The sequence below is a fragment of the Budorcas taxicolor genome, chromosome 5 (genome assembly GCF_023091745.1).
Source record: "Budorcas taxicolor isolate Tak-1 chromosome 5, Takin1.1, whole genome shotgun sequence".
NCBI classification, from domain to species: domain Eukaryota; kingdom Metazoa; phylum Chordata; class Mammalia; order Artiodactyla; family Bovidae; genus Budorcas; species Budorcas taxicolor.
This window is the reverse complement of record NC_068914.1, coordinates 101,006,652-101,019,152: the sequence shown is the minus strand read 5'-3', so window position 1 is coordinate 101,019,152 and position 12,501 is coordinate 101,006,652. Positions and strand designations below refer to the sequence as shown.

General features: G+C 48.6%; 1 protein-coding gene and 1 pseudogene across 3 annotated transcripts; both read right to left on the bottom strand.

The window, feature by feature from the left end:
• Window positions 1-379: 379 nt before the first annotated feature.
• LOC128048147 (retinol dehydrogenase 16-like) lies at window positions 380-4,106 on the bottom strand (annotated as a pseudogene).
• LOC128047303 (retinol dehydrogenase 16-like) lies at window positions 3,429-10,293 on the bottom strand. Of its 3 annotated transcripts, none has more exons than XM_052639426.1 (5): window positions 10,119-10,293; window positions 9,157-9,518; window positions 6,902-7,160; window positions 5,868-6,031; window positions 3,429-5,314 (listed from the first exon to the last, which is right to left on the bottom strand). In XM_052639426.1, the coding sequence occupies exons 2-5, from the start codon at window positions 9,467-9,469 to the stop codon at window positions 5,097-5,099; spliced, it is 954 nt and encodes a 317-aa protein (XP_052495386.1). In that variant the 5' UTR covers window positions 9,470-9,518; window positions 10,119-10,293; the 3' UTR covers window positions 3,429-5,096. The 3 variants fall into 3 exon arrangements, with proteins under 3 accessions (XP_052495386.1, XP_052495387.1, XP_052495388.1); XM_052639427.1 differs by having other exon boundaries at window positions 9,157-9,514; XM_052639428.1 differs by having other exon boundaries at window positions 9,157-9,497.
• Window positions 10,294-12,501: the final 2,208 nt, after the last annotated feature.

Genomic DNA, 12,501 nt, shown 5'->3' with positions numbered 1-12,501 from the left:
AGCCTGGAGGATGGACCTAAGACTAGAGGAGGTGCTAATGATGGACCCAGGCTTCCAGACAAGGGTTTGCTTCTCACCCCAAGGTCCACAGCTCACTCACCTGATGCCAGGAATGGCTCCCCACAGAGTTCTTTGACCTATGGAATTGCCCAAACCCATGCCTCCCGGTGGCTTCCCTGGTGGCTCAGAGGTTAAAGCATCTGCCCGCAATGCGGGAGACCTGGGTTCGATCCCTGGGTTGGGAAGATCCCCTGGAGAAGGAAATGGCAACCCACTCCAGTATTCTTGCCTGGAGAACCCATGGACGGAAGAGCCTGGTGGGCTACAGTCCACCGGGTAGCAAAGAGTTGGACACGACTGAGCAACTTCACTTTCACTTTCATGCCTCCCGGAAGCCCCCATCCAGAACCTCAGGATTATTCATGCTGGTCTTGAAATAACTGTGCTTGATCCTAGCCCCCTTTACCCCAAAGGTGGTAGGAGAGTTCCCTGCTCGAGGCCAAGAGGCAAAGAGGCAAGGCGTTCAGAAACTCAGGAAACAAACAGAAAACAATAGAATCTCAGTTCAGAGTGGAGTGGGATAAACTTGAAAGTTTGAGGAGTTGTGAAGTATAGCAGCCAGGGAGAGGAAACTTATGATAATGGTACTGTTTTTGTATAGAGCTTGAATAATTTTCGAAATAGTTTATTTATATGGGCCTATCAACTCCGGGTGTGTATGTTAGTTGCTCAGTCATGTCTGACCCTTTGCGATTCCATGGACTGTAGCCCACCAGGATCCTCTGATCATGGAATTCTCCAGGCAAGAATACTGGAGTGGGTTGCCATTCTCTTCTCCAGGGGATCTTTCCGACCCAGGGATGGAACCTGGGTCTCCTACATTTCAGGTGGATTCTTTATGGGCTGAGCCACCAGGGAAGTCCCTTATCAACTCTAAATCCTGCCATCAGTGGTGCAAGGCACCACTTATAAGCTATCTCCTCCTATTCTCTGCACATGTATTCAATTATCAGAGTTTGCCCATATCACCTCCTTCATACTCCTCAGTTCTCTCTCTCCCCTCTCCTGCTCTAGCTAACAACCTGGCCGTCTGTCCAGTTATCATATTGGGTTATCGTAACTGTCCTCTAAGGAACCCCTCCCTGCCTGTGGTCTTGGCTCCCTCTCATTCAAAGCCACCCCTTGCTCTAGAGGCTGATTTGACTATTTTAACTCCCCTGATTAAATCTCTTCTGTGGGGTTCCATTGCCATTACAAAGATGGTCTCCAACCTTTCCAAGGCCTACATCTTTCTACAAGTCCACCCATGCCTATCTGTCCCTGGTGGATCCCACAGCTTAGGCCGTCCACAGTCACTCATTGAGCTGGGCATAGGCTGACACCATTCTCATATTCTGAAGCCTTCCTGCCCTACTTTGCCTGGTTGCCAGTGTCTCAAGTTCACTTCTTCAGTCCTTAGTTCAGACCCTTATCTCCTGAACCCTCACCTCATTTCACTGGCTACCAAGGCTACCTACCTCCGCTAATGTAGTCACAAGCAGCAAAAATGATGATAATGGCATTACTGTATCTCTTTTTCCTTTCTCAGCTGTCAGACACTTTAGGTAAAGGACCAAATTTTCTTGAACCAGGGACACTTTTTGAGGACTCACAGAAGTGCCCAAGAAGTATCTGTTGATTCAGGTTAAGTGTTCCATGCCCCCTCTTTGAGGGCTCCCTGAAGCTGAATATCGCAAGTGTTATGAACATGGGCTCCACAGCCAAGTAGTCCAGATTCCAATTATGCTTCAGATACTTTCTGAATGTGGGCCCACATCAAAGGTGGGGAGTGGTTGAAGTGGACTCTATAGTCCTGAAACCCATTCTGACACCTGAAACTTAAAAAGGTGCTTCCCAATGAGAGACCTACACAGAGCAAGAGAGAGGGGTTGGAAAGTCTGTGAAGAAAGGAAACCCCAATTAAAGTTGGCCCCCACCCAGAGGCACAGAAGTAAGAGGAACAAGGGAGGGTCTCCGTGCCAAGCCAATACCTGAGGGAGTCTGAGAAGGCCTCCATGTTGTACTTGAACGTGGAGGAGCCTCCAGCCAAAAGGCTCAACCAGTCCATGACGCTGGAGGCATTGACCACATGGCCCCCTGCCTTCTCCATCAGGGGCAGCAGGCTCAGGTTCACCTTGATCACCCCCAAGACGTTCACCGCTAGCAACTACACAAAGCCCTATTTGGTCAGCCATTCACTGGGTGTGGTGGGTGAGAATGCTGGTGTTATTCACCAGACCTCAGAGTCCTGGGAAGAGTGAGGGCAAGAGGGCAACACTGTGCTGGGCCCAGGAAAGAGGACTCAGCCATGGTGCCAGGTAATCTTCCAACTGAGTTTTTTAATTGAGTCAACAACAATGTGCCATGAAGTAGAAGGGAAAAGAGTTCAGGAGAGGAAAAGAGGGTGTGGTGGCTGCAGGGCTTTCAGGGTTTGGATATTCTTTGAGTTATTGGAAGGCAGGTATGGTCCTACTCATTTTTCTGCCCATCAGTTTTTGCAATAAGCCCCTTTATTAAGATCACAGACTGAGTTTGGGAAAATAGAGTGATGCTCACAAATATCAGAGGAGAGAGACAGAGACTGGGAGAGAGGAATGGTAAGAAACAGAAATGAAGGGGAAGCTAGAGAAGAGAAAAGAAAAAGGAAATGAATGAAAAAAGAAATGCTGAAAAGAAAAGAAAAAAAACCATGAATAATCACTTTCTGCAAGCTGGTTGGGAAAGATACACTTGAAAACCCCATAGGAGAATTTAGAGAACAGGCCTGCATTGTGCATCAGGAGACAAGCTTTGAAAAAACCTGCACCAATTCCTAGGCAATATCAAAGCTTTGAAAATTGAAACACCTTGGGGATCTTCCCAGTAAATGAACAAACACAAAGAAATGTGGGTGGTATCTCTGTCCCCCACATGCTCCTTCACCCACTGGGTGATCACAGTCATGCTCTCTGTCTTGGTGATCCCCAAGATCACCGTCTCCAGCCTGTCTGATGTCTGGTTCCTTAGCTGCTCAGCTCCTGCTCCCTCAGACACGCATCCAGAACCCTCAAGCATCGCAGGTCCAGTTGCTGGGCCAGGAGGTTCTTGAAGCCCAAGTCACACCCCATGATGAAGATGAACTTGGCCTGGATGTGGCTCACCACCTGCCTCTCCCGTACCAGCGCAGGAGGTAGTGCAGGCCCACAGGACTGCCAGGTACAAGGCTTTGCAGGGGACAGTGCCTAAAGGCTGCAGCTGAACTAGAGTTCCAGCACTCTCTGCCATGGAGCACTCAGATAGCCTCCTGTTCATACTGGAGTCCCTTCTGATCTAGATCTTATAGTTCAAACTGTCAGCTCCACTCAGCAAATGTTCACTTCTGTTACATTCCAAACTATTCAATAAGTCAGTACATCTTTTTAAAAAAAGTATGTATTTATTTATTTGGCTGTGTCAGGTCTTAGTTGCAGCATGCAGGATCTTCGTTGCACTGTGTGAGGTCTTTCAGTGGGAACACGGACCTGTGGATGTGTCATGTGGCCTTCAGTAGCTGAGGCCCTCAGGCTTAGTTGGTCCACTGCGTGCGGGATCTTAGTTCTCCAACCAGGGATTGAACCCACAACCCCTGCATTGCAAGGCATATTATTAACCACTGGAACACCAGGGAAATCTGAAGTCAAGGCTTTTTTAAGGTATGTAATATTAAAACATACTATTCGATGGCATAAAATTCCCCAAAGTCTCCATAACCTAATTTTTATAATCAGGAAGGTGAACTAAGATGACTGGGAGATACCTCCCACTTCAGTTTGCACTCAGTCAAGAAATCTGTATGACTTCATACAAATGCCTTCTCCACTGAGTCCATACTCAGACCATCATAGGAAGAGAGGACACACAGAGAGTCAGGGTCTCTGGAAGCACTGGGACATCAGGGGAATTCCTGCCTTGATCACAGTAGGTGCTCAGTAAGTGTTAGCAGAAAACATAAGACTGGGCTCCAGAAGTGACTCCCACTCACCTCCATTGGAGGGTGGGAGAAGGGAATCTGGGCTGGGGGACCCGGCAGTTGGCAAAGGATGGAGCATAGTGACTCTATAGGAGGAGACCCAGGGAGGACCGCAGGGAGGTTTCTGGTGAGGGAGATGCTACATGTCCCCAGGGAAGGGTTTGGGCCCTGCCTATCCCTTACAGACCTTTCTTGTTTGTCCATCCTTGTGCTAATCCTGGGACCCCAGGTCACATGATAATCCCCAGAAAGACACATTAGCCCCTCGCTTCTGCAGACAAAGGGATGACCTCACTTTCGTCTTCAAATCCTCCTCAGGTGTTCCCACTCACCCCTACACCTCCATGAGGTCATCTGACTCTTCCTTTCATAGACACACACACATTGCTGCCCAAGGCTGTGTTCAAAATCACTGGGCCTGGGAAAATGTCTCAATTTTCTTTTAAGGGAATATAATCAATGGAAATTTAAGATTTCAAGACAAAAGAAGAATTGGTTTCTGTGTTCTCTGTCAGGACCTCCAATGATGACACCACTTTCCAGCCAAGATTGGCTGAGTTAGCACCTAGGCTGATGTATCAGGTTGATGGTCACCCTTCACACACATCCCTGACTACAGGTATCTTTAGGGAAGAAGAGTTCTTATCTCCCATGTGCACTGCAGTGGGAGGGGGACACTGGCCAGGGCCAAGGCACACCTGGAAGAGGTGGACAGGGGCCGACGATGGAGGGGGGCCTGGACCTTCCCGGCTGCTCAACCCTCCCTTTAAGTATGGATTCCTCAGGGTGGCAGGAGGGCCATAAGGCTCAGAGCCTTGAGAGGCTGATGAAGGAACAGGACACAGACAAGAGCTACTGATCTCAGTTTCTCACTACAAAACATGTTTCTTTCTAATATCCCTGAGTCCTAAGTAATGTCCCAAGAGGAGACTGGGGAGGAGATGGGAGTGAGGTGGGATGGGTGTCCTGGTGACATGAGAACTCCGCTCTCCACTCTATTTCCCTCCCCCAATGCATCCTCTCCCCACTCTGTACGCATCTCCCCCCTACAATGCACCCCAGTCTTGGGTTACAGGGCCTTAGCAGGCTGGGGGTTACTCCAGTACACCATGAGATCTACCAGGAAGCTGGGCAGGTAGCTCATGGGGAGGTAGATGAACTTGGCATCCCAGCCAGGTGAGTATCGGGTGCGGGGGTGGCAGGCGGTCAGGGCGTGCTCCATGCAGTTGGTCACCAAGGACAGATCCTGGCAGCAGGTTGTCTCCAACAAGTTGATGGATTTCATGACTGTCCAGAAGGAGAAAGAATCCAGATAAATTTCGACCTCTATCCATTCTGACTTAGGGATCAACTTATGGAGCAATGTTCTTAAGAATCCCTAGACCACCTAACTTGAATCAACATACATTCTCAAATGAGTGCCCCAATTCTTTCAGCAGGAGCAATGGTTCCACACAAAGTAACCTCCAATTCTTTTCCTGAGAATATCAAGACTACATAAACTGCAGGTGTCTACAAACAATAAATCTGAGGACATGAAAACCAGCTGTTCTCTAATGCCAGCTTGCTGTGACTACACAGGGTCTTCCCTCTCTGGCTTGTTTCCTCCCAAAATAAAAAGGGGTTCAAGGAGACAGTGGTCCCCATGTCTACCAAGCCTGGAGACTTTCCCTAGATCACCAGGTGATTACATGGAACCCTGGGGACAGAGCCCATGTCCCCACTCTGTGGGTGACTCAGAGCCTGGAGGATGGACACAATACTGAAGGAAGTGCTAATGACTGACCCAGGCTTCCAGACAAGGGTTTACCTCTCTCCCCAAGGTCCACAGCTCACTCACAGTTAGCCATGAACTTCTCTCCATAGAGTTCCTTGATCTCTGGGCTGGTCTGATTCCATGATGCCTGGAGGCCCTGAGAAAGTGCCTTAGGGCTGGTCACATTGGTGCTGAAATAACCAGGCTCGATCATAACCACCTTCACCCCAAAGTAGGAGAGCTCCCTCCTGCAAGGCAAACAGGCAGAGGGGCAAGGACTTCAGAGGTCTTCCAACATAAACACAAAAACACACCAAAAATTAGTAAGATGCCAAGAAAAACTGCAGCGGGATAAGCAGAAAACACTGGGAGGTTGTGAAGTACAGAAAGCCAAAGGGAGAAATCTAATGATGCTGTTATTCTGAATAGAGTTTGAATATTTTTCCTAATATTTTGTACACATGTGCCTACACCTCTGAATCCTACAAGTTGTGTTCCAAGGTACCGCTTAAGTACAATCTCCTCGTATTCCCCTCACATCCAATTGATCACCAAACTTTCTATATTTTATCTACTCCATACTCCTCAATTTCCTCTCTTCCTCTCCTAACTGATCTACTTCCTGGCCATCTATCAGCTGGACTGTTCTAACTATCCCCTAAATATCATCTCTTCACCTGAGTACACCCTTCCTCCACATTAGAGCTATCTTCAGCCCAGCATAAGGTAGGGTCTCTACTGCTGATATGGTTAATTAGTTCCCTTGATTAATTGCTTCCATGAGGTTACACTGCCTACAAGGTTCCCCCTACCTAATATTATAGCAACAATAAATGTGGAACATGCTGTAACCAGTTATATCAGTGACAATTCTGCCTCACTTTCAGACAGTGGGACATCATCCAGGTAAAGTAAGTTCATTCAAACTCTACAGTCATGGAGCCCATCCTGTCATCAAGAACTTAGGTAGAAGCCTCCTAAGGAATGCCTGGTAAAGTAAGAGAGACGATTACAGAAAAAAAGAGCTCCAGTCAATGATGAAAGGAACATTGTGAAAGGCTCCCCCAGAAGCACAGAAGCAGGAGGACCAAGGTGGGCAGTCTGTCCCAGGCCATTACCTGAGGGAGTCTGAGAAGGCCTCCACACCATACTTGGACATGCAGTAGCCTCCACCAAAGAGGGCCACCCGGCCCATGACGCTGGAGACGCTGACCACACGGCCCCTTGCCTTCCGCACCAGGGGCAGCACACTCAGGGTGACATCAATCACCCCCAACAGGTTCACATCCAGAATCTTCATGAAGTCCTGTTTGGTCAGCCACTCATTGGGTGCAGTGGGTGTGGAGATGCCGGCATTATTCACCAGACCCCAGAGTCCTGGGAAGAGTGAAGGCAAGAGGGCAACACTGTGCTGAGTCCAGCAGTGTGGACCCTGTCATGGTGCCAAGTCACCTTCTGACCGGGAGGACTTTAGGACAGAGGCTGCAGTGGGAGTGGCTAGAGCAGAGACTACCATGCTCCTGGGGGTTTGGGGAGACCAGACCCAGTGGACAGTGGGAGGAGAGAAGGCAAGCCTTCCTCCTGACTCAGTCTTCACAACCCACACACTGCCTGGTGACAAGGAACCAGAGTTGATGAACGCAGGTACTGGGGTTCAAGAGATCTAGTGTGCCTATAGTCTGGAATCTGAGGATGAAATTTTGAGTTTTCACAATCCATATTGCTTTTGCAGACATTATAAATATTCCTCTGACTTTTCAGATTTTCTAACTGAGTACTCAACAGCTAGTATGAAGGAAAGAGAGGAAAACAGAGAGAAATAATGAAGAATGGAGGGAAAGAGTGGAAGGAAGGAGAAAACAGATAAAAGACAAAAATAAAAGGATGATTGAAGGTTAAAGGCAGATTGGTTGAGGAAAAGAGATCTGAAGTCCCAGGTTTGGGGGAACTGGTTAGAGGCGTGGTATTGACCTGTAGGGCCTGGCCTTGAAGCACTTGCATCAATATTGAGCTATATTCCCACAAAAACTTGGGAATTCAGTGGGTAGGCTTTCAGGAGAAGCCATGCTTCCCCAAATTGGAATTACATGTTTTCTCAGAAAAATCTACCCTCTTCCTCCCATCAGAGGCCACTCTGGCCCCAGTTCCCTCAGATCACAGGTTGCCCAGCTTCATAGAAACCTGTCTGTGAGACACAAAGACACATCAAGAACTTAAAGACTTATCGACTAACAGAACTCAGGACAGAACAGAAGGGTCAGGGCAGTTGGGAACAGGGTGTCAGAATGAACACACAGAATTAGTCCCTCCACTGCTCAGCACCAAGCCAGCCCTTGTAGAAATGGATATTCCTCATTATTTGACCAAAGATCAAATTAATACCTGTGCTTAGAGCTTAGGGAATTGGGTAGAAAGAAGTTTACCTAGACATCATTTATGCTCAATGCAGTGAATAAAATATGGGAACCAATTACATTTATACCATGAGATAATTTTCATGAAGTAGAGCTATTCTAAAGAATATAATATTCTCAATCATTATTTATTAATTTTTTGAACATATTTTTGTTACCTGTAAAATTGTTCACCTTCTTTCACTGGAACATTAGGAAAGAGACTATATCTAAATTGTAATATCATGTATGTCAAAATGTTATCAGCACTTATCTATGGGTGGTAGGATTTGGGGGGATTTGGTTCTCATCCACATACTTTTCCCACTGTCCACCATGTCATGTTTTAAATCTGTCTTTAGATAAACTAAAGTTCTTTCCTTCTCCCATAAAACACAGGTACAACTGTAGTACCACAAAGAGACGCATCACACATAGGGAACAATAAACAAAAAAAAAAGAGAATGTGACCCCACTGTAGTTTTCAGGCCTTCCTTAGACAACTCCTGAGAGTTCAGTGTCAGCACCGAAAATGGGTGACATTAAACCTCTAGTAGCCTGGCTATGGGTCACCAGCAAGACCACGTTCAGGTGCTGAGAACACAACCCAGCTCCAGCCACCCATGCAGCCTTCCAGCCAGAGTCCCCCTCTCCACCCCTCCTCCAGAAATTCCACCCTGATTACCCTGCTCACACAACAGTAAGAAAGCCAGACTTTCGCTGAGACAGGAGGGGACACAAGACAGGTAGTCTGCAAGGACACAGTCTCATCAGCGAAATCTCTCCCCCAAACTATAGAAGCTAGGTCAGGAGGTGGGGGTATGGGGTGGCAGAGGTTTGGCTGGTCAGCTCCGTGAGGTGAAGAAGGCAGGTGGGACTTCAAGTCATAGAAACAGCTTGGAATGTTCCCCAGGGAGCTGACAACCAGTGTCCCCGCACACAGAGAGAAGAAATAAACAAAAAAGAAATCTGGTTGGTACCTCTGTCCCCCACATGCTCCTTCACCCACTTGGTTGCCGCAGCAACGCTCTCTGTCTTGGTGACGTCCAGGATCACCGTCTGCAGCCTGTCTGATGTCTGGTTCTTCAGCTGTTCAGCCCCCTGCTCTGTCAGACATGCAGCCAGGACCCTCAAGCCTCTCAGGTCCAGCTGCCTGGCCAGCAGGTTCCCGAAGCCGGAGTCACAGCCCGTGATGAAGACGAACTTGTCCCGGAGGTGGCTCACCACCTGCCTCTCCCGGTACCAGCGCAGGAGGTAGTACAGGACCACGAGGACCGCCAGGTACAGCCACATGGCCTTTTACGGGACAGGCACACACAGCCTGGGGTGAAATAGAATCTGGCTAGTGATCAGACAGGAGAAATTAAGAACACACAGGATTATTGTTGGCAAACCAGGGTCCAAGCTCTCTCGCTTGGAGTTCTCAAGATTGTTCTGCTCACCTTCTTCAGTGAGTATGACTGACTCTAACCCCAATGTGTGCTTTTTGGTACATTTAACCCATTTCTAATAGATGTCAACGACATCAGTCTCTTAGGGATGACAATAGGTTTCCCAACCACCTCTGTCCTGTCCTCTCACTCCTCCCTGTTTGCCTCTGCCCTCCTCTCCCCTCCCAACCCCCACACCCACACATTGGAACCTGCACATGGCATGGTTCCATGGCTCATGACTATCTTCTTCTCGTTGTCCCTTTCAAGTCTGTTACCTGAGTTTCCCAGATCTAAAGAATATTTTTTGAAGGGATATACTTAGATTCATGAAACACATGGCTTCAATACCCAGTTTGTCTGCCAACTAGCTGTGTGACCTTGGGCAAATGGCTGAGACTCTGACCTGGTTTCCTCCTCTGGCTCTGCTCACAGAATTCCCTCCTAAAAGACTAAGTACCCTCAGCTTCTCTAGGATTAGAAGGAGAAGGCAAAAGAGAATAAGGTCTCACCTGGTTCTCTGGACCAGAAATTGTTCAGAAGAGCAGTGGGGGTGTCTGAGGCACTATGAGGAAACAGGAAGGGAATGAGGGGGCACAGGCAATGGTGAGACTTCTCCCAGATGCTGGGACGGGTCTTGGAAGGACTCATACAAAGCTGCTCTAACAGTTGTTCTCCTTTTACTCTGTGAAGATGCCCTGCCCACAGCCCTGGTTGCCCGGCTCCATTGGCTTCTCCCTTCTGTGCCCTTGCCCAACCCAGCACCACACCCAGAATCCTGACCAATCAGACACTGAGAAGAGACTGATCTGAATCTTGGCAAGCATTAACTGGAGTTCTAACTCTCGCAAGCAGGGAGATCTATAAATAACAATGATGGAAAGGAATAATTGCAGTTTGTATTAGGGTGACAGTGGAGAGGAGGAGGGAGCTGACCCCTCAGGAGACTAAAGAAAGGACCTGAGGCTGGACCTCAGAACAGCTGTGCACGGAGGATACCATCCAGTAACAGGGGTGGACCACCAGGGTCGTGGGGCTGGAAAGGACAGGGACAGAAGGAGCCGGGGTCAGTGCCCTGGACATCGCCTCACCATCCACATTTATCACAACCATAACTCCAAGTAAGGAAAGAAAATGGACGCTGGGAGGAAGGAGAGGCTTCCCCAAGGACGCAGAGGCTCAGATGCTCCTGGAACCCACCCCAGCAGACAACAAACACAGAGGAGATGACATATTAGCCTTTACTGGTCATGGCCACCTTCAGGGAGCTGACTGTCATCCTGAAAGGAGTTGTCCCTCAGGTGGGAGTCAGCAGCAGTAATGAAAAGGATAGTCCTGCAGAAACCAGCCTGTGCGTGCTTCCTGGGTCACCAGCAGGACCCTCCTACAGGGCTCCCCAAAGGGTGAGGCTGAAGAAGGCCAGGATGTAGGATGGTGCCCTGGAAACTGTCAGGAAGTTGGGAGGACATGCAAGTCTTATACAAACACTAGCCCTGCTAAGGGAGAAGGTTGTGATTTCTTTATTGAAAAAAATGAGATTTTTTTTTCTCAATAACCACAAATCCCACCACCATAACTTCCCAAGGGGCCATTCAGCGGACACAATCCAGCCTTCACCCCATCTGCTTCTTTTTTGTGAATCTGAGTGTAATGTGATGACTCGCTGGGGTCTCAGGAACTTCAGACAACATTCTGGGTAGGAACAGCCACAGGAAAGTCAAGAGAGAGGAAACAAAGAGTTTGGGTGACACTCACTTGAGAACTGTAAGGGGAAGAACAAGAAATCTCTGAGACGTGAACCATACTGGGAGACTCACTGACATAAATCTCTGCAGGAAGTCCTACAAGGGACAGCTGCACTGTGTACTAAGGCAGCACATGTCTGAGCTTCCTGTTAATTGGATAGACGAGGCTCGCCCCCTGGTGACACCCTGAAGGGTGTCATGAGATGCACTTGTTAAGAGTCAGGGCCACACACAATTCCTCCATCCACCCAGGAAGGGTCCTGTGAAGAGGGGAAGGCATCCATAACAACGGGAGGTGGTAGGACTGGCGTGAGAGTTAATTGTGCAATTAATTTCCAGCCCCACATGGATGCAGTCCCACCCACTACCTGGAGCCATAACACTGCCTTCCAGCGCTGAATTTCTGCAGTTAAGGACTGGGAGTGGGAAGTTACTGACCACATTCAACTCACAGTGGGCCAGGACGGCCTGAGTAAAAAGTGACCACAGCTTCCTATGGCATTATTGTGGATGTCCATAGCATGGGTTCCCGCCCCTGCACACGCCCATTAGACCAGACCCACTTCCCTCCCCAAGGAAGGCAGCCAAGAAACAGGAGGAACAGGGCTCTGCCGAGGGTCCAGGCTGAGGATGTGCACTGGTGTTCATTGCATTTCCTTTTAATGCACCTGTTGCTCTGCCTTGTCTGAACTGGGGCCCTTGAGTCACAGTCCACTCTGTCCACCATGACATCCATCTCACTGCAGTCATTGCACCCCATCCACGCCCACCCCCACCACCCCCTGCCAGCCCTTGTGTAGGCTCAGCAAGGAGGGTCATGAGGTTTAACATCTCAAGCTCTCTATGATCTGAAGAGGATTCCTGAGGGTTAGTCCCAAGGTCCTGAACACATACCTTCAAGTTATAAAGTGAATCAATGATTATTTTATTTCAGTTGGTCTGATATGTCTGGCATTCTGTGTGTGTGTGTAAATAACAATATGAAAATCTGGAGTCTTCAGATCAAGCATGAAGTTCTAGGCCTGCATCTGAGTAGGGGACATGGAGTGACGTGAGGGCCTGGCACCATAGCCTTGAAGGACTCAGAGACTCTTGAGAATCCTCCTGGTCATGCCAACTCATCAGCATTCCCCTGTCTGACACCAAGCAC

Coding starts and splice junctions, on each gene's coding strand:
- LOC128047303 (XM_052639426.1), bottom strand. CDS start 9,469: ATGTGGCTGTACCTGGCGGTCCTCGTGGTCCTGTACTACCTCCTGCGC. Junction 6,032..6,901: donor GCCTTCTCAGACTCCCTCAG/GTAATGGCCTGG, acceptor TTTGCCTTGCAG/GAGGGAGCTCTCCTACTTTG. Junction 5,315..5,867: donor AGAGAAGTTCATGGCTAACT/GTGAGTGAGCTG, acceptor CCTTCTGGACAG/TCATGAAATCCATCAACTTG.